The 22,484-nt window shown below is 38.9% G+C and overlaps 1 protein-coding gene across 1 annotated transcript in view; it reads left to right on the top strand.

The window, feature by feature from the left end:
- Positions 1 to 22,484, top strand: part of cdh13 (cadherin 13, H-cadherin (heart)) — a 307,186-nt gene that overhangs the window by 78,023 nt on the left and 206,679 nt on the right. Inside the window, exon 2 of the mRNA XM_067502517.1 lies at positions 5,381 to 5,501. Within this exon, the coding sequence (XP_067358618.1) occupies positions 5,381 to 5,501 (121 nt within the window). The remainder of the gene's footprint in view (positions 1 to 5,380; positions 5,502 to 22,484) is intronic.

Genomic DNA, 22,484 nt, shown 5'->3' with positions numbered 1-22,484 from the left:
CAGCAGATGTTTTGAATTATTGGTACTTTTTATAGCGTGTCTCATAGGCCTGTTATGCAACAGTGTTTTTTGTAACTCCAGTAGTATTCTGTACTAGTCTGAGTAGCACAGAGGTGGAGTGGTTAGCGCTGCCACCTCACAGCTTGAAGGTTGCCAGTTGTCTGTGTACTGTATGTCTCTCTGCTTTGGCCCTGAGATAGACTGGTGACCTGTCCATGGTGTATCCCGCGTCTTGTCTTATGAGAGCTGGGATAGGCTCCAGCCCCTCCCCATCCCTACACAGGTTAAGTGTTTACAGAAAATAGATGAATGAATGGTTGTTTGCGTGTATGCCAGAAGTTTCCTTGAGCAAGACACTGAACCCTAACTGCATGGCAGCCCCTCCCGTTAGTGTGTTATGTTGAGTGCACAATGTTGAATGAGAAGCAGTGTAAAGCACTTTGGGTACTGACAAGATCGAAAAGCACTATATAAATGCAGGCAAGTTGCCATTTAAATAAAATAAACAAATAGAAGTGGTTGGTTAGAAGGATGAAGGTACACATAATTGTCACCCAAAACTGCAACTTTACTCTTCACATTATTTTTGAATGAGGCAGACAGCAACACATAGTTGCAACAAGTTGGTGAACATAGTAAAACAAGGGATAGCTGCCACAAAATTCAGCTTTTGCAGATAGAACCTAATAATATAAAGGTGTGATGGATTATTGGGTACAAACAAGTTCTTTATAAAACGTAGGGTTACAGCTCAGGTTTGCCTACAACTAGTATGTTTTTACAGTATAATAAAATCTCATATACAAACTCTGTTAACTCATAACTCAATGTGGAGCGAAGTGAGCACATCTTCAATGCAAAATAAGAATTTAAAGTATTTCTGGCATTTCTTTATATATATTTGTGTCCATCTCTAGCACATCAGATAAAAGAAGCACCTTTATTTACATATTTATCCCAGACAGTCTTCAAAATCCAGAAAAGCCAGTGGTCATATTGTGTTCACTTGGAGACAGATATGGATGTTTGTATTTAATGCAGACTAAGCCTTGTGAGGCTGTAATTTCAATCCCACTACAACTGAAAAGCCAGGAAAACGTATTTACACATAACAAATCATTTCATGAGCGTTGCGCACGGTCACTGCATAAAAGCTTAACAAGTGCAAATTAGCATGCATGCACACAGGAACAAATACAAAGGCCTACAGTTAGCCCTGATATTGATCTCCTGTAAAAACAATGGCCACACAATGTTTTTACTCATTCTTAGAGATTATACTTTTAATTAATTCTTTCGTGTGCAACGGTAATTTTTTACAGCTGTGAATAGATAAACTTTGCTGATAAAATGCCACAATTTATTCTGCTCGGCTTGAATAATATAACCTTCCCATGACTGCTACATTCCTAAATGGTTTCCTGATGGAGAATATAGCCCACAATAATGGTCCCCTCTGCTAGAACATTGTCATTAGCATTGTATAGCCTTAATGCTTTTGCTGTCCTACTGTAAGTAGGGCTGGATTGTACATTTCCCCCTAAATGGACATTAAAATGGGTGTTTATGTTGTTGGGTGTCATACTGGTGTGCTTGCACGTGCAGTATGTCACACGCGTGTATGTGTATGTGTGCAGGTGTTTTTTTTTTTTTCATGCATTTGCATGTTTGTCCCGGGTACCTTTACTATGCAGACAGGACACTGGCACTTTTGTCAACCTGATTGATTATGTGGAGGAATAAACATGTTCTACCTTGTCAGGAAGTCTTGTGATAAACTGAATTAACATTATGACACCGACAGGAAAAGCTCAAAGTCCCCTGGGTGCTATGATTACGTTGCAGAGACATTACATGTAATGACCTCTATGGTTGAACGTCTGCCAGAACTTGTTCATCAGGAAGACAGGTCACCATAGACAGCTGGCATTCTGCTGTGTGAAAGGGTTGTACCTTAACTAATGTATTATGTAACAGTCTTTCCAAACCCAAAGACTACTTTGGCTGTACTTTATTTATTGTATTTTTATTGTTTTGTCAGTTTTCAACAGAAGTTTCTAACAGAATTGACATAGCCCCAGAGTTTTGATCTTAGCAAGACTTTTTCCTCAAATGTTATATAAGTAATACTTGATAGGGCTGCATGACATTTCTGTGACATATATTGTAATTTAGTGATAAAAAAAGGAGAAGTGTTCAAGACGGTGGTGAGACCAGCGATGTTGTTCAGCTTAGAGACAGTGGCACTCAAGAAAAGATAGGAGGCACAGCTGGAGGTATCAGAGCTTAAGATGTTGAAGTTCTCTTTGGGAGTGACGAGGATGGACAGGATCCAGATTGAGGACATCAGAGGGACAGCACATGTTAGATGTTTTGGAGATAAAGTAAGAGAGGCCAGATTGAGGTGGTTTGGACATGTTCAGAGGAGAAACTGTGAATATATCGGTAGAAGGAGGCTGAGGTTGGAGCTGCCAGGCAGGAGAAGACCAAAGAGGAGATGTATGGATGTAGTGAGAGAGGACATGAAGTTAGTTGGTGTGAGGATGCAGAGGACAGGGTTAGATGGAGGCACATGATTCTTTGTGGCGACCCCTGAAAGGGAACAGCCGAAAGGAAAAGAAGAAGATAAATATTGTAATATAAAATGCTTACATTAACACAGAATATTTGTTAACTCACCATAAAAATTCTATTAAGAAAGTAACCGTTTTTAGTCAATGTCAACTTAGAAACATTTGACGGAATTTTTTTCATTATGGGTCTCTGACAAAATTTAAGTAATAGGTAAGCGTTTTTTAAAAGATAATATCTTTGGTGTAAGCTTAAGAGATGTTAAGATGAGAAGTTAGGATGTCTCTAGTTGACTTAGGTGAGAAAATAAATTTATTAAAGCTGCAATCTGTCTATTCCATAATGCAAACATCAGTGATTTCATTAAGTAAAAATTTACGTTATGTTCCGTGTTGTGTGTGCAATCAGCACCCAGAAAGAAACATGAATGACTAATCAGCAGCCAGAAAGAAGCGTGAATGAGAAAGAATGACCTGTAAAAGGGCCTAAATGGCTGGCAACTTACCCGAACTGCCTGAACTGGCAAAGTGCATTTTTTTGAGTTAAACTTATATTTAACTTAACTATTTGTGGGTTTAATTATATTTTCTTAAAACACACAGTGAGCACAGAGAGACTTAATAATGCCTTTATTTAAAAATGTAAATGTAAAGCTTTTCATATTTAAAGTAGATGTAGATAAAGTACACAGTACTTTAACAATAGATATTATTTAATAGAATTAGGATTATTGTCTTTTTTTCCCGTACATTCAGGGTCGCCACATGGTGATTTGGCACAGTTTTGTTTTTTTTACACCAGCTTGCCCTTCCTGAAGCAACCCCCCCCAATTGCTTCCGGGCTTAGAGCCGGTGCTGGTCAGCTGGGGATAGGGAAATGGGCTGTCAGGGGTTCAGTGTCTCGCCCAGGGACACTTCGACATGTGGTTGGGAAGGGTGGGCCGGAAACCTCCGACCCTATGGTCAGTAGGCGGCCACTCTACCAACTGCACTACTGTCACCCCTATTTAATTTAACTTTTATATTTAATTAATTTGCTGAAAACATCGGGCTTCTCTGTTGAAGAGCAGCATCTGTAGTGTGTGTTAATGTTTGCAAAACACTTATAAAGCGGTTCTTTCAGTGCATGATTCTAAAGAGTAGCTATTTTCAAAATGAACTTTGATTGATCTCTTGACCTCTGTTCTCTGATGAAATGCTTAAGGATGTCGGGAACATTTTCCTCAGAGGCCACTATGTCATTACCCCAGCGAGCACTGACCGGCAGTCACGAGGCTAGTTTTAAAGATGGGGCCACTCACTGTAAGTAAGAATGAAGCAGTCACTCATCATTCATGATTAGCCCTTGTCTTCTTTGTTTTAAGTCTTTTAAACATTGAGTGCCAGTGCTCTACTGACTTCACTACTACACTATGACTGCTGTATGTCTGTGAAGACTGTCAGTCACCCAGGTGAGTGTATTGTGAAGCTAAATCATGGCTTTTTCACAAGATTGTATTTGAGTCAGTAGAGAACATTTTAAACTTTTAAGAAAGAGGTCTGGTTGCTATGACTCAAATTCTATGTATAAACTACGTATTGCATTTACTGCCAACTTGGTGTGAGTGTTGTATTATTTTTCAGTGAGAGACTATGAAGTGGCATGCACTGTACACAAACTACTAAAGGAAAAAAAAAGGTTTTGACCAGCTCAACTGTTGACTTGATGCACCATAACTTCAGTCAGCACCGCACTGTTACAACATCAGTTACATGAGGAACATTTCTGGTAGATTAGTTGATAATCAGTTGAGATATTAACAATAAGAATAATTACCCATAATGACAATAAATGTTAAAATTAATTCCCAGTGGTTTCCACAGTTACCACTGGCTCATAACATTAGATTACTACTCATATTATTCTAAAGCACTTTTTTCAATTTGAAAAAATTCAATTCAATTTTCAATCTGAGACACTGGGAAAACAATTGGAATTTTGGAAAGTTCATTCCAGAGTTTGGCATTTTGTCATTTTTAGTAATATTTTTTATGTTGCAGTATTGCATGTATGCAATAATTTAGATTTTTGTAAGATTGTTCTTTACAATATAACTTTAAAAACAAACACAGCTGCAATTGTGCATGGGTCAAAGTTAATGTGAGTGATGTGTGAGTGATGTGTGAAATGATAAATAAATCCATGGCACAGGCTAAAAGCAGCATGAGGCTTGTCTTTGAATTAATGCATTACATACCTACATGCAACCTGAACTGTTAGTGTTTGCTCCCCTGTGCTTTGTTTCTACCTGGAGTATGCTTGGTATCTTTTCAGTGGAGACGCAACATCTGTTTCCATGGGAACCTCCACCTTTTAGAATAAAGTTGTTTGAAGAGGGTTTGAAGTGCTTTTTCCCTAGCATAATTTAATTAAAGAAATGTTATTCATAGAGAAAATGAGTCAATCAAATGTCAAGAATGTCAATCTAGAGGAATTACGCGACACAATTATAGGACTAATTAAGTGTCACTTTGCTTTTTACTCCTTATTTGTGTGTAATTACATATGAAATTAGTTTGAAAGTATGTATTTTTAAGTAAATTTTAAATGCAAAAAATTAAAGAAGAAATTGTTTAAAGTGAACAAAATTGGTATTATCTTTTGATAACTTTGGTTAGAAAAACCAAACAAAAAAACAAATGATTCTGTTGCATCCATTGTAATGTCCTTTAAATAACAATGCATGTCCACCATGGGTCTGGCAATGTTATATTACTGGTTAAGCACTTTGCTACTAGAACCTACCTCTCCTTTGTTTACTGTGTTGCAGGTGGTCCGCGTGGGTGGCCAAGAGGATGGACGCCATGAAGGCTGTGTTCCTGGCTTCCAGGTCAAGCATTACCAGGTGACATACAGCAGACCTTTCCAGAAAGACCAGCAGCTTGTACAAGGTCAGTGAAAATGGACGGCAGACTCCTCCTGAAGTTTACACTGTTCCTCCCTTTCCCTTAAATTCTGTCATTCCACAACACAAATCTGCATGTGGGTGTACACGCATGCACACACACACACACACACACACACACACACACCCTCAGTCTGCCTGTCTGGCTCCTGCTGGCTCCTGAGGATTTGAATAGCAGCATAGCTAGAGGAGGTGAGAAAACCAAAGCCAGGCTCCCCCCCAGGTCACAGTGATGGGGTTTGTGTGTGTGTGTGTGTGTGTGTGTATGGGCTGTTTTGTTTTTCACATTCATTAGAATTCATGTGGATTCTAGTCATAAACAGGAGATAGAACTGTTTGCTTTTTGTACCACAATGACAACAATAACGACAACAACAACATAATTTGTGTCTGCAAATGAATTATTCTCCTTGATTGGATGATATTTAAAAAACTTTATTTTTTTCTTCTTTTGTTTATCCCTTGAAAACAGTTTTGAGCTGCTCAGTTAACCATGAGTGTGTTTTGCTCTCATAAGCATGTGTGTTTGCCTTGCGACTATTTTGTTGGAGCTTTTCAGTCCCAGCACACCATCCTCAAGTCCACATAGCCTTCTGGAAAACTCAGTCCCCAGCAGCCTCTGAGTTATGTTTTCCTCTTTCATGTAGAAATGTGTTTGTTTGATCCCAACAGGCTTGTAATCTAAACATTGTAAGTTAAAGAGAGGGAGGTTGTGGGGTTCACAGCAAAGGGGTCATTGTAATAAAAGCCCAGTTCCATCTCTGAGCCAGTCAGGAGGCAGCTTCATCACCCTTTTGTTACCGCAGAGACCAGTGAGATTCCCCACTGACTCCTGCATTGCGAAACTCACACCATCTCAACTCCATATTGCTGCCACAACTTATTGGTCCACTCTGCTCCTCTGGGAGCCTTCGGCAATGCCTATCTGCACAGCTCTACTCCATCTCCACAGAGATCAGCAATAATGTCTGCTGGCTAGCGGTCTGGCCCCCGGGGGTTGTGAGTTATGGCTGTTGGCACATCTCTCCAAGGAGATCGACAAGGTGCCGTCAGCTACCAGAGGTTTTACAACAGAGCTGAGGAAGTTTTCAGTAATTCATTTGCTACATAATTCATTACCTTTTGCAGCGAGTTGTCTTTCATTTTTACAATATTATAAAATTCAATGGAAATATGTAAATTAAAATGGGAATAATTTATAGATTATTAATGCAGTCGCCCATTTATTGTGAGAACATTTTTTTCCTCTTCACTCACATTGTTCAGTCACTTCTTTATTTATTTCCTCATTTTAATGTGTTGTTCTACATTGTGAAGTTACATTAGTAGAATATCATTACCTGCGTGTGTGGCATGCACCCAGTGTGCTGTATCTTTATACTGTACACAGGATTGAGAGATTTATTTCTTTATGCAATGCGTGTAGAGGTGTGTTTATATGGCACAAACTTTTTCTTAAGAGGTGCTGTACTGACAGACAACACTTCCAATTGAAAATACATACTTTCCTACCTCAACAGCAAAATCTGACAAATCTGAGTGGTTTCTCCTTCAATCTTCTTTTTCTTCTTTTCAGCTTTATTGTGTTTGATTCGGTCAGCCAGTGAGGCATTTTGTCATCTGGAGGTTCAGTGGTGCGTGTAGTAGGAGACAGAACTCAGTTCTGCTTTAGTGCTCTGCTCTGGGACGACAGAGCGGTTCCATTACCTTGAATATGCTCCTGTCAGCAGAAACACCTTTCACCATGGGAGGTCCCACTGCTCACAAGTTATGGACAGAAGCATAAGCAAGACAGTTCCCTCGTACATACACCCAGAACAAACATAAATATGCATGTTTGCCTGCTTACAGATGGAAGCTCGCATGCATTATGGATGCTGCTTTGCTGCATAACTATACATAACTGTATTGTACTATACATGTTTTTTAATCATGTTAAGACCACCTCAAGCACTAAGAACAACTAACACAGTGGGCCTTGTGCAAGAACAACTCGTTAGCACAGAATTGCTCTTAAATGCCACGTAGAACAAGCTACATAAAATCTGTGTTTGGATAATACCAACTTACAACTATATTCACCGTATCAACATTATCATAGGTTACTAAGAAATATGTAATATTTTGTTTCTCTAAAAAGTTCCTATATATTTGTAGTTAAAAGTCTTCTAATCCTCTTGTTGTCTTGAGGTTAATGACTCCAACGTGAGCAAGACTCGGTGAAACAAAACTGGAGAAATTCATGACAATATGAAAATGTGTCTAAGCTGCTACTGCTGAGTGTGCACAGCATGCTGGGAAACATTAAAATGATGATAATAAACAACATATAAAAGAAACCTACAAAGGAAACAAATAAGGTAAAAGATTTCACTATTCAGCTTGAAAAACATGTAATTTGTGTTTGCGGTTATGTCTGTGCTCACTGGTCTTTAATCCTTTGGTGGATCAATTAACTGCATTCGTGGTAGCTTCATAACAGCGATCAAAGTAAAATAGCAGCATGTGTACTGTACATGACAGTGTCAGTCTCTGATAGAAAATTGCAAGAAAATTGATATGGGAAAAAATATTTGTTATCACAAATATTCAGCAGCTTCACAGATATATGTGGATTTCAGAGAGCATTATTGCTATTTTACCTTCCCACCATTCATTTTGTTAAATTTGAACAAATTGTCTGCTGATTGTGAGTGTGATTCATAGAGAGTGCCAGAGGCTGCAGCCGGGCCCAGTGACACATGCAGATTTATGTAAATTCTGCTCAGCCCTGTGCCACCTGCTGTAGACCTCCCTGTGTAATTACTAGTAAAAGGGCGGTCTGTTAGTGAGAGATACCTGTTGGCACAGACCCGTGTTCAAGGATATCCATCTCAGCTAATGGTCATATTTGAGAAACAAAAGCATGCCACGCGCAATGTGCAAATATTTCCACTTTTGGCAGGGTTCTCTCCACTTTCCCTCCTCCCCTCGCTGAACTAGTTATTACCTACATAAAAAATTCATGCATGTGAAAATAGAAGCAAATGGAAAAAGGGTAAGTCAAGAATGACAATGGAGAATGTCTCTCTTTCTCACCCTATGACCTTAGTGGACTTAGTGGAATTTCAAACAATATAAATTTAAAGACCACTGAAGAGTTTTCTTCAGGAGAAAGTATGCTCCATTTCTGTCTCCGCTGGATTACGTGATTTGACTGTGCAGTATTGGCGGTGTCACCTTCCTGTCAGTGAAATTGGACTCAATGCACAGTAAAGATTATCCATTTATCTACTTCTAATTTTGCTACTGAAACTGACAAAGTATGTCATGTAAAATCACTGTCATGCAGATATCTAAATACGTCTAGAGAATCTTTGGTAGATTACACTTTGCACAATGCAGATGTGCAGACTAAAATCTGCACATCTGCATTGTTAGATTGATGTGCTACACAATTAACCTCACACTGGCTTCAGCCTACAACTCAATCTGAAACCATTCAGAACAAAGCAGAAATTAATTTTAAAATATAAAAGACCTAATAGAAAAGCTTGGAAATTGCTTTTTACCAAGGAGTTGGGTTTATTCAGGTGTAAGGAATGTCTGACCCATGGTGAGGAATGTCATTTCTGCTAAATAATGGATACAATGAAACATGAACTTCAATTTATAAAATAAGTGTATTCATCAGAATTGATCTTTTAATCGCTCTAAATGCTACGCTGCCACTTCAACATGATGCAACATGATGCAACATCTTTACCCTTTCATTAGGAAACATAGTGCAGATGCACAAAACAACAAACTCCTTTCCAACAGAGCTATGCCTTCCGTTTGAATGAGGAATTTGAATGTGGGCTTCACCTTCATGCATTTTACAAAAAGTGGAATATTTCTTTAGAGTGTTCCAAATACCAAACAACATCTCCACAGGGTCGAGACGCATTAGCCAGGCCAGGCGGTGAATGACATTTTCTGAAGGATGAATTAGGTTCTCAGTACTGAAAAGTTACTTTAATAGTTTTTTTTCTCAGTGGGTTCTGTCATGATGCAGAGAAATACAGCAATGAAGCGTATTGATTTTGAGATTGTGTTATAGCTCACCATAGTTTTGTGAGCTGTTTGATTCTTGCCTCTTTGCCACCCTCAAAGGTGGCAGTAAAGTTGATGCAGTTTGCTGTCACCAACCTGGCAGGCTGTCAGAACTAATTGTGCTTTATAATATAAGTAATAGTGCAGAAACTGGACTTCTTCGTGAACGTTTATGGCCGGAAGCATGCCTTTAGCAAGAAGCCACAACAAAAAGACATTATACGTTGTTAATTTATGCAAACCTCCGGTGGAATTACAGTTTTTCGGTTATGGTGTACTACGAAGCTATAGGCCATACCGCGCTGACAGCTGATAAAATGTGGAGAAGAAATGAGGAAAGCCACCTTATCTGTACCCTGCAGGGCAAGACCATAGCTCTGTGAGGCTTTTTACAATCCAAGCACCAAACATGATTACTCCTAAAAACATGGCAGCCTTTAGCATTTTCTATAGCATCACTCACATTTCTCAATTAAGCTTTATTTAAGACTTGACTTAAAAAAGATTACCTGAAGGAGACGATCCTCTCCAGGCTTGGCATTGCTAGCAGTAATATTTCCTCTTCATGTTCTGCAACAGTCTGCGAATGGATGTGGAGCTCTCGTGGTTGGCAGAAGGCCCAAGGCATGTTAACTGGATTGAGCTCCAAAGACCTCCTTGCTGGCATGATTTTTGTCTCTCGCCTGTTTTCACTCCGACTTTATCATCGAGGCAATTTAAAAGTACTTGAATTCTGATATAGCATAGTAGTTTTAGATAAATTGGACAAATAGAACAGCTCTCTCATCTCTTTTATTTTCTCCTACTCTGTTCTGCTTTCCAAGTTTAGGTGATAAAGTTTGCTGTCCTTGCTGCTCAGAACATGCAACATTGGTGTTAATAGTTTTTTTACACTGCAAATACCAAATACAAACATATACAATAAGATATATATTCAATCAAATATCCTACCATGCAGCTAATGTTTTTGTGATCTGTTTAATGCTCTTTTCTTTCTTACCTTCATCTCACTATCTCACTGAAATGTATCTGTTCTTGTGCAGTGAAATACTGTGTCACATTTGCTTTTACCCTAAAAACAAGTGCTGTGCCCAGATCAGAATTTTACCACTACCCGTGCTACCCATGTAATTTTCACATCAGTTCAGTACAGTTTTTATCGTGTGCTAAGGTGCTCAGCCTTGTTGTTGTGCTTTTATCTTCTCTAGGTTTAGGTAAAGCATCTTTGTGGTTACGTTTAGAAGCAAACATGTCAGGACTAGGTCCAAGCAAAGATTTTGATTTGGGACAAAATACAGAAAAAGAAACAAGGTCAGTTGTCAGTGACCTACCAACCACATCACTCCCCTCAGCAGGCTTTAACTGTCTTTAAATATGTCATCTACAGTGTCTCTTGCTTTTTAAAAAATATTTTTTTGACTGCTAGATGTTCGAAGCTAGGAGGTTATAGTAGCAAACAGTAATTATGGGCTAATACCAAGTGATAATGCCACATGAATGATGTGTTAACAGTCAAATAACCAATGTTCAAATATCTTGATTATTCATCTTTGATGTGTAAACAATGGTATTAAGTGTCATTGGACTCTGCTTCGTTTTCTGTTACATCTTCTTTTTTTGTGCTTTTGGAAAGTTTTCAGCCTGACAAGCTGCTCTTATACTTAGCTCTGTGTACAATGGAACAGGTAAAAAAGTGCAATAAGTTGACTGACAAAAATCAAATCAACATGTGGTTTAATGGACAGACGCAATGAGTCATTGAGGTTTGGAAGGAAATTCATCACTCACTGTCTTACATTGAACAACCAGCACATCACTTCAACCATTTGCTATTTTATTGAATACCTGCTTATTTAAATCACTTTTTTTTTAAACAAATGGCTAACATTCCCCAGTAAAAGAGAAAGAAAACAGGGATAGGTTTTTGTTGGTTTTTTGTTATTTTTTGTTGGTTTTTTAGCAGAAGGTCATTTCAACAAAGAAACATTTCCTGCATGGAGATGAAGCACTAGCATAAACAATGTAGCTTTTGATTAAAACTGTGTTTGTTGCTCTGCTTTCTCATTTTGGCTGTATAACCTGCTCTGCACTACCCTTAACCTACTACTAACACTCTCACCCTTGCTAACAAACAAGTACACTTAATCTGTGGATGCACAGATTGATGTTCTCACCGGCTTACCTCTACGTGGCAGGGAGCATATCCGGATCATGCCACTCTCACGTCTTTAATGGTGTCGCATTAATCACCTTCAATAGCTGGACTCATCAGGAGCTGCAGCTTCTTTTCCGGTGTATTTTTAATTTGACCATAAATCAAGGTGTACTTTTGACAAATGACTTTAATTACAAGAAAGGCCATTACTGGTGTGGATATGCAAGATTGTGTGTACCACTGTGTGAATAGGTGTTTCCACGTACAATCTATACTGTGTATGTGTGAATCTGAATAATATGCACAGTATATGTACTCTGGGATATTTTTTGTAACAGGTGATAGGGTAGGAGAGGTTGATCAAGATAAAGAAAAAATTAATTCCTTGGAGACTTACTTGGCCTACAGCTGCACCCAAACTCAAATGTGACTGGAGGCTGTTGGTATGTTATTTAGGGGGGCTAAGAAGAAATTAAAAGGGAGTGATAAAGCAGGAGTGTAAATGGTTGAGGCTGTGGAGATGAGAGGGGAGGAAAGTGAAACACAAAGCTAAAGTGTCTCAAAATAAGTTTAGAGAAGATTCAACAAAGACAGAAAGTAAAGGTCATCAGGTTTTTGACTAGAATTTTGCTCACTTACGCTGTAAAAAAAACCACACATCTACACCCCTGTATTTCCATTATCTTTTCTTCTTGTTGTCCTTTCGGCTTATCCTGTGAGTTCAGGGTCGCCACAGCGGATCAATGTCTGCATGTTGACTTGGCACAGTTTTTACACCGGGTGCCCTTCCTGACGCAACCCTCCCCAATTTCTACCAGGCTTGTACTGGCACTGGACAGCTGGGGATGGGAATGGGCTGTAGGGGGTACAGTGTCTTGCCCAGAGACACTTTGACATATAGCTGGGACCAGGGATCGAACCACTGGCCCTGTGGTCCATGGACAACTGCCTTACCAACTGAGCTACAGCCGCCCTATTTCCATTATCTTTTGTAGGTCAGAAATGGATCAAAAAAACAGTACTTCTTCTAATACTCTTCTTCCCAAAGGACTGCTGAAGTCTTCTTTCATGCTTTTCCATCACCAGCTTAATGGGATTCAGATCTGGCGATTGACCTGGACAAGCCATCACTGACAGTACTCTAAGTTAGTTACAAGTTATCCCCAATCAGGTATGGGTGGTATCCATGCTGATTGAAGATGCCTTGCACAAGATGCAGATTGCTCACTCTACCATTGCCAAAGCATCAACATGTGTCTACCTATATGCTTCATGGTGTTAGGTAGCCATCATCTTTCCATGAGCTCTGCTTCTGACATGTTTTTAGCTAGAAACGCTTCCATCTTTGACAACTAAGTTCAGTCATCTGAACTCCAAAATTTGTGGATTTGGCCCACTCCATTCTTTTCTCCCGATTTACCAGCCTAAATAGTGACCCGACTCTCCTACACATAGTGTCTGTGCACACTGGTTTCACTCTTGTTTCTCAAGGACAGACGTGTATTTTGGGGCCTCGACTGCATCTTCTGTCCTGATTGGATCCAGTTGCAGCATGTCACTGGGAGGGACATGCATCCACAATTTGAATTGGCCAGTATTCTGTGTTAAAATATTTTTCAAGTATTTCTCAAGTATTTTGTGTGTGTGTGTGTGTTTTCTGATCCTTTTACAAACATTTTATTGAAAAAAAAACCCAGCAAAAGATAATAGATACAAAAGTGTGTATATGTTTCCAAATATTGTCTTGGCAGTGCATGCAGACTGCTAAGGGGGCCTGGTGGCTCAGTGGTAGAGCATTGGGTTGGGATGCAGAAAGCCATGGGCTCAAATCCCACCCAAGCAGGTGCATCCCCACCCTGCCACCAAGGGCCACATTGGTGCTAGTCCCAGACCCGAAAAAAATGGTTGGGGTTGCAGCAGGAAGAGGATCCAGCATAAAAAAATCATGCCAAATCAATGTGCGGAAACACGTTCTCCTGTGGTGACCCATGAAAGGACAAGCCGAAAGCTGTTGATCTTTCTGGTATGTGAGCTGCTGTGTGGCTTCCACTAAATAACATACTATGCAATATAATTACATTTTTACAAACACTATCAAATATTGGTGGGATAACTCGAAATCCTGTTGCCAAACTGAGATACTTTACACTTTAGTCACTTTTACAGAATTTTATTTTATGAAACACAAAGAAATGATGATGTCATGGTTCAGCATTGTCTTACTTGTTTTGATAAAGTTAAATTCCAGGAGGAGAACAAAATTGTTGCTTTGGTCTTAACTTTGCAGTTTTTGGTCAGTCTTTCAAATCTCACTGAGATAAGTGCTGACATTTGCGTATATGGCAACCTTGCAAAAAAGACAGGCTGATGGGGGCTTCAAAAGAGAGAGGTCAGACAGTCAGAGGACTAAAAAATAGCCCTTTATGGGCCAATTTATTTGTTCTTGCTGACCGCCTGTACTTCCCTTACTTGTGCTCATAGGTCAAGTGTCTAATTTTCACTTTTCATCTAATGCTTGTTCTGTCTCCACCAACTCTTGAGGATAACATCAGGCTCTTTAGCATCAAGATGCTCCACAGTGTCCACTAGCTAATTGCTAAATGTCTCTGCCTGCTTTTTGGTGCTGTGTTTGGATTAAACTGTGTTCTTAGTGCTCTGCTGCTAAAATCAGCCTAATGGAAATTCTGTCACGTCAAAACAATGACATTGTGGCCAAAGCCACCAAATAAGCTGAAAAGCACCAATACATTCAAAGAGCTGGAGGGGTTGAAAAAAATAATATGATACGAAAAAGATTCAGCTACATTTGTAAAGATACAATACAGAATAAATTGACTGAGCTGATGTCAATTTTAATTTAGCTACTATTCAAACAAATTATATAAATGTGTAGTTTACATTTTGCAGTGGTGGAACAAAGTACATTCGCTCAAGTACTGCACCTAAATATAGTTTTTGAAGCATTTGTACTGTACCGATTCCATTTTATTTGACAACTTTAGTTACTTTTCAGATGCTTAGTACAAAATATGAAAGAGCTCATATATTTTTATTAGTCATTTTATGGATTTATTGTATATAAGTAGTTTAAATCTACTTCAACTTCCCACCTGCAACAGTGATGGTTGCACATTAGTCTTGCACGTTTACTTTTAGTAGGCGACTGTAAGTATAATTTAATACAAATACTATTTTTCTACACTGTGGTAACTTAGTGATACTTTTATTTAAGTAGAAGATATGAATACTTCCTTAACCAGTGGTATTTTGACAATTAAAAAGTCAGTCAAAGCAGCAAAGACCAAAACATGAAGTTTTCAACAACAGACTCAGTAATGTGACTCGGTCAACCTGCTGCCTTACCTAATCACACAGTACTGAGATGCAGTTTTCACTAAAAAGCTGCAGACCTGCGTACTGTAACATTACCTGGGATGGTGAGACAGCATCACATATATACAGCATTTTAAACACTAAATAGATGCATGTCTTTGTTTAGGATAAAACTTTAGCGTATAAGTTCAGTGTCTGCCACAGTTCAGTTTGAACCAATGGTTTTCATCCGATGTAGCTGTATCTCTTACTTCTATATTGATTTTCTTTCATATCGATCCTTACACCCTTAGTAACAATAGAAGTAGTCAAGCTGTTAGGTAACTTTTTTAGGCTAAAGAATTATTAAGTATTCTTACAGTATTAATTTTCTATCTTGACAATCAGATGGATATCTTACTTTGCTGTTAGCACATGTGGTGTTGGTCTGCTGGCAGACAAACTAGAATCAGCAGCCCGGAGAGGCAGCAATCATGAGGCATCAGGACTACAGGGACAATAATGCCAAGACCCCATCTGCAATCATAATGCATCTGCCAACCATTGGATGTACTATCTGTATCTGTTTCTCTCCTTTCCTTTTTACACCCCTGAGGAAGATGGCTTTTGCTTCCTCTCTGTACTCATGTATCTGCTCTGCCTAACCTGCTTAACAGGTTAGTTTTACATTTCAGCGTACATTTCATTACATTTACAGTACATCACTCTCAGCACCCCTGCAATGAAGCGTATACTCAACATCTTTAATTCATTACAGGATGTTTACTAAAAGTCATCATGTTGTTTTTAATTGCAGGTTTGAAGGAATTTACCAAGCTGGTTTTGGCAGACAGATATGGAGCATCCAGATTAATATTCAAGTTTTCTGAGTAGACTTGGCACATCTTGATTCCAAGTGACTGAAATGAATTTCAGGCTGAGTAGTTTGCACCAGTTGGGAATCTGCTCAGGAGCATCATTTTGATCTTTTTGATTCAATCCTTTAGCTTGAGTCCTCTACCAGAGGCCTTAGAGCTTGAGGGTCCTGCGCACTATCTTAGCTGATGTTGTTCACAGAATCTGGTGGGTGAATGAGAAGCTGTGTAAAGCTCCTTGAGTGCCAATAGGCAGAAAAGCGCTATATAAGTGCAGACCATTTACCATTTACCTACAAAGATTAAGGCAAGTCCTAAGAAATCAGCTTAATGGGAAGAACACAGTTCAGGCAATTGACACCTAAGTCCTCCCGCTCATCAGGTACCCCACAGGCATAATAAGCTGGCAAAAAGAGGAGATGTAGGCCACTGACATCAAGACAAGGAAGCTCCTTACAATGCATGGACGGTTTCACCTCAAATCCACCATTTTATACTGTACAATAAGCGGAAGGAAGGAGGCCGAGGATTAGTTAGTGTCAGAGATCCACCCAAGATCCAAGATCCCTGAATACATCAGGAAGATGGCTCCATGTGATGATGACAGGCTGGAACCAGTGATAGCAGCATCAGGAACATGAGAAGTTCAAGAAAAAACAAGGGCTGGAAGAAAAGTTAGAAAAGATATAAAAGGGGAAGCCACAAGTGGTACACGTGGTAATAAGAACACTGGGGGCTGTGACCCAAACTGCTAGAGTGGTCTCAACAGATTCCTGGAACAACATCTGAGATCTCTCTCCAGAAGTCCTGGTACCAGCTCAAGATATTGCACAGGACTCTCAAGCTCTGGCTCTGGTAGAGGACCCCACTTGAAGGAAAGAAAAAGACCACCCCAAAAGAAGGGGTGAGTGGGGAATTTATATAAATTTATGTATATATTTAAAAATGACTGAGGGGGCCAAAACATTAGAACCACCTCTTCTTATAATACACAGAATTAGTTTGGATAATTAGTTGTTGCCTAATCAGCTCTTTTCTTGTGTGTGTCACTTGCACCTACAGTAAAGTCATGGTGTGTGTCACTTTAAACTGAAACTATAACTAAAATAACAACAAAAACTATGATTTCCAACAACAAAAAGGGCAAATAAAAGTGTTACAAAGTGTATTCGCATACAGTTACTTAATTGAATGTGCCTTTGGGTTTATATAATGTAATTAGTAATGCTATCAATTGTTGCTATTTTGGTCTGAATGCTAAGCAGCCATGTGCTCCTGTTTTTTAACGTTCATTAATTAGCTATGAGGCATGTGCGGTTATGTCACCTCGTTTAAATGAGTGAAAAGCTTCTCGACATAGCAGAATGTGATCTGTTAACTGTGAAAAAAAAGGATCTTAAAGTGAAAACTCTATTGTGTTTTGACCTGTGTGAATTTTAACCTCCTGTGTAGGCTACTGCTTTATTACTTTTTGCTGCTTTATTAACTTGATTCTTCCATCATTCCACCCAGTTAATCTTGGGAAACTTGACAGTATTTTACTTCGAAGCAGATTGGACAGTTGACTGCAGACCAGTCTAGGCTTCCTAGAGAAACCCATGTTCCTATGTTCCTTTTCATCACTTTTATGTCCTGTAATATTCTAGATACAACCATTGGTCTTAAGACTAAAGACTAGAATCTTTAGACAGCATACACTTAACGATCATCTCCGATCGACTGTTATCGCCGACTAGGTGATAACAGTCGATCGGAGACATCTGTAGTTCAGTAGAACTTTCCTGGTGTGACAGTTTGAGAAAACACGCTGATAACATGTGCAAAGATTCTTGATTGGCTGGTTGAAGTGTCTGATACACATTCAAACTGATACAGTCATTATGAATTAGATTTTATTTAGTTGGATAATTAGGGTTGTTGTTTTCTCACCTATTACTAAAGGTGCTGTGGATCTGCATTTACTCAAACTCCATTGGCACTTAAAGTGTTTGTTTGTCTGTTTATCCTTAAAACTAGATGCATTACAGTGGTCTAACTGCATGAAATATTTTTTTTATTTGAAGTTGTGTCTCTATAGTCCAAGCATGGGTGTTGTTATTAGCACTTGCCTAGTGCACGTGACAGCATCACACACACTACATATTTCTCCCCGTTTCATTGTCACAAACAAACCATCGACATTAGTGTCTGCAGCTCATTATTTTATAGCCTCTCCCTCCCTGCATTACTAGTTTACTCTATATCCATGCTCTAAAAAAGTAATACTTTAATCATGAGCAGGGATGTTCCCTTTTAGTGACAAGGCATAGGCAGCCCTTTTTTGTGTTATTTTAGAATACCTGTTCCTTTATGATAAGACCACAAACTTTTGCACCAAGCCAATCCCCGAGTTTTCACTTATCAAAGAGAATACATATGCCGATGAGAATTGAAGCTGCCGTCTATTTCATTTAACATTTCCACACTCCATCTTTGGAGCAAACCTATAATTAACTGCTTAATAATCTCACCCAAAAGTTGTGAAAAGAGTACCAAGTTTGACTTCCTTTTGAGAGCTCTGTGTTCCTTATTGTGCTTGTATACATGTATGTGTGTACAGGTGTAGAATACATATTATATTAAAATTATGCTGCTGGTAGCTATGTTTTGTTTACAGCCCATCTAAGCCAGTGGCAGTTGACTGATAATAACACGCCCATTTGCTAGCTTTAAATCCTCCCGACAATCCAGGACAGAGCAGTTGAAGAGTAGTCCTCGGGCCATCTTACTCAAATATTTACATTCTCATAAGCACCTACTCCAGGTAAAAACCAGAGAAGATCAGGATTTCAGCTCATGTGATAAAGAGGCGATAGTTAAAAAGCAAAAACAAATAAATTTCAGGAGTAGTTTGTTTTACTTCCAATTTTACACCCTTTCATTTCCTCTGCAGATATCTTTGTTTCATTTTCAGTATGAGAGATAATCACCATCCTATTTCACCAGTAGGGTAACCTATCAAAAGTTTGAGTATTGCTACAAGCAAAAAGGTTTTCCTGAATCTCTCTCCTATTTCCTGCCTTTGCTATATCTGTCCTGTGAGACCATCAACACCCATAAAACTATCTCTAGTGAAATATCTTGTCAGCCATAGTCACTGTCTTGAAAATATTCACATATTTCAGTATTTAAATGAAAAGAACACCTATGCTTTCTAGAATGGAGATTTAGGATTGTTGCTGATCGTTTTTGATCTTTTCACTTCTGAAACGTTTAAGTATTATTTTGCCAATGAGAAATCTAAAGGCATGTCTTTTCACAAGAGACGGCATTTACAACCTCACTAACTGTGCAGGTGCAGAAGGGGCAACATGATATAAAAGAAGGTGTTTTTTCAAACTCTCAAATCCTTTACACTGCACATTTAGCCACATGGACAAAGGCAATACCTCAACAAGACCTTCAACCAGACATTTCAAGTGAAGTGTGCACCCACTAAGGAGATAATGATGGTTCCTGCCATAGAAGTGACAGTGCTACTATGTGTCAGAAGTTTTCTTCTCACCCGTAAACTACTTTCTTGTCTTTGGCTCTTGGCCCAGAGCCCAGCATGTCTCCTCTTCAGTGGCCAGAGCCTCAGGGGCTCAACCTGGGTGTTACAGGCTTCTTGAAAGCCTATCAATCTGCCTGAGTGTTTGAATGTGTTGCCTGTATGTTGCTGGATGTTGGCTTGTGTGAGTGAAATTATGTTATCACATGGATTTGTGTATGTGTGTGTGTTTTCCTGTGCGTGTGTTTGTAGCACAGAGCTGTTTGACTGACAGGTTTGCAGTTGTTGGGAAGTTTTCTGTTTTTATTTTTTATTTTTTTGTCTACGTGGCTGTTTAATGGGTTGACAAATTTTCCCTCCTCTACCTTGACCAAAATACACCTTTTAAAAACAAAGCATACTACAAGTGTGCCCGAACTTCTAGCTGCTTTGGGAGATGTGAGTTATTGGAGAAGCATGAAAGCACAGCAAATATATACATGACACATGTCTAATCTTTACACCATCTGGCATCTCATCTAATCCTGTGCATTCATCCTTACAGATGCACGGGCGCTCTAACACATTCCACCAGTACTGATGAACATACAGAGCACAGCTGTTGTTGAGCTTCTTCACAGAAACACACAGTACTGAATAAGACACTAAGACAATACTCAGACTCCTGGACCCATTGTCCACATTTAGAGCTCTAGCTACATCACATTGGAAAGTCTGCCAAAAGTTACATCGAATTACATATGAGCAAAGAGTTTATATATTTAGACCTTTTTGTTATACAAGGGAAAAAAATATTGTGATTCATAATTCTCTGTATATGATCACTTACCCAGCAGGTGTATGTTCACAGGTACAGATTAGATGCATTTGAATTTACCCAGGGCCCAGCAAGAGTCCTGCTAACGTGCAGAAAACTACAAATTATCACACGCACTGCTTATTATTACTACGTTTGCAAGTGCTGTGAATTAATTTAAAGCCGTACAATATAAACCACAACAACAACGGGTGGCTCCTTGAGCATTCAGAGAGCCGGTCCAGAGCATTTTATTCATCTTGGTTGCACACTGGTCTGCACAGCTAATGCAGAACGAACACTGTGTAAACAAATGGTAAACAGGAAGTGTCACAACTTAGCTATTTGTTGTGTGTGTATAAATACTTTTCACTGAGAAAAGGTTGTGACATCTTATACTGCAAAATAATGCAGTTTCAATATTTATTTTTTGCAGTTAATATTGCCATCAATTATGAGCAAATAAGCTATAAATGATAGAATGAAAATCAACCCAACATTTAATATAATACTGTCATCATATTAAACTGCTTGTTCGTGTAGGAGGTGCACACACATTAAGTTAGAAAATATATTAATTCCACCGTTCTGTTCTTAATTTTTTCATAGGCTTTTATTAATTACTCTCCTTTCAGTGTTCTACATGTATAAAAGACTGGAAAAAAGTGTACCAATGGCAACAGGAAAACAGTCTTCTAGGTCGTACTTTACTAGGTCCTTTCTCGCTTCTCCAGAACATGCACATAGTTAGTATTGATTGTACTATTTAAGGTGTCAATTATGTGATGGTAGCACAGTGGAAAAACTGTCTCTTAAAACTAAAACAAGTACTGGTCTGCCGGGACAGGAACATTTTTTACATGTTTTATAGAGTGCTCCCTTAGCTTTATGCAAAATGCAGGGGAAACTGGAAGAGCAGCTTTAAACGCTACCACTACTGACATGCAGTTTAGCTCCACGGTATTATTAAACTAATAAGCATACTGTAAATGATATGTTGGTTGTTTCGAGCACCACACTAGAAAAAAAAATACTTGTTTGGATCACAGACCTTTGATTTGTGTAGGTTTCCACCCGATTATATCCTGTGAGTTTCCTCATCAATAGTTTCTCATGTCAAGTAAAAAAGAAGAGTAACCGTGGAGAGCGAATTGTGAGTCTACTACTTGATTTTGTGTTTCACTTTCACTTTCTAGAAGTAATAAGAGCACACATGCAAGTAATGTAAATCAAATCAGATAAAAATAATTAATCATAGAGCAAGAAACAGATGCAGTGCATGCTGCTCTGTATGTAGGAGCCTGTTGTTGGCAAACTTTAGTGAATTATTTGCCTATTTATAGTAATTTACCTTTCCAGTTTTAACTTAACTTAATTAACAACACTTTAGAATATTGCTAATTAATTTAAGCAAAGGCTTGAAAACTGCAGACTTGAGCAACTTGTGCATTAAAGTCTGAAAAAGGCCACAAAAGGCAGCCTTCAAGCGCTTTCACAGCAGGACACCCCTGAAGCATCAAAGTCTGTCAGTGTAGACACTGTGACCGGACTATTAACATGCATCACTTATGCTCATGAACATTGATCAAGCTTAAATCCTAAAGTTTACACACAGTGTACTCACTGATTGTAAATGTAAGCACCAACCAAGTTCAGTATTAGAATCGGAGGGTCTTTCAGCGGTCAGCATGCGGAAGCAGCAGAAACAAAATACAATATTTATAGCTTCAGTACATTTAGAAAGCAAGAGCATAGCAGTGCTGCACTAGTCACTCTGGTCACTTACACTGTTTCCATTCCCATGTTGTTCCTGTATTGCCAGATAGCAGCAAATTGCCACGTTTTAGAGGCTATGAAATGCCTTGAACTCTAGAATTTATGTTAGAGTTCAAAATGATTAACTTTGAAACTGTGTGACAAACACATCCCATTTTCTCACATTTTTATGTGATCACTTGCTACATTTGCTTTGTTTTGATAAGGCAGTGTGCTCAGACTTCTATAATGTGTTTTCGTGCGTCAGTGGCTGGTTATCTTGTTGGTTTTCTGTAATATTATTGGTCTGATAGTCCATTTTGGCTGTCAGGACGGACACTTTCTTTAGCGGTCTGGCAGTGTAGCTTGAGGCCGTCAGGTTCATTTCACTGGGTGCCTGCTGGTGCAGATGAATTACTCTAATATGATTATTTACCAATCAAACACTTGTTGCACTGATTATTATCTCTTAA

The sequence above is a fragment of the Channa argus genome, chromosome 4, assembly GCF_033026475.1.
Source record: "Channa argus isolate prfri chromosome 4, Channa argus male v1.0, whole genome shotgun sequence".
NCBI lineage: Eukaryota > Metazoa > Chordata > Actinopteri > Anabantiformes > Channidae > Channa > Channa argus.
This window is presented reverse-complemented; position numbering and strand designations above follow the sequence as displayed.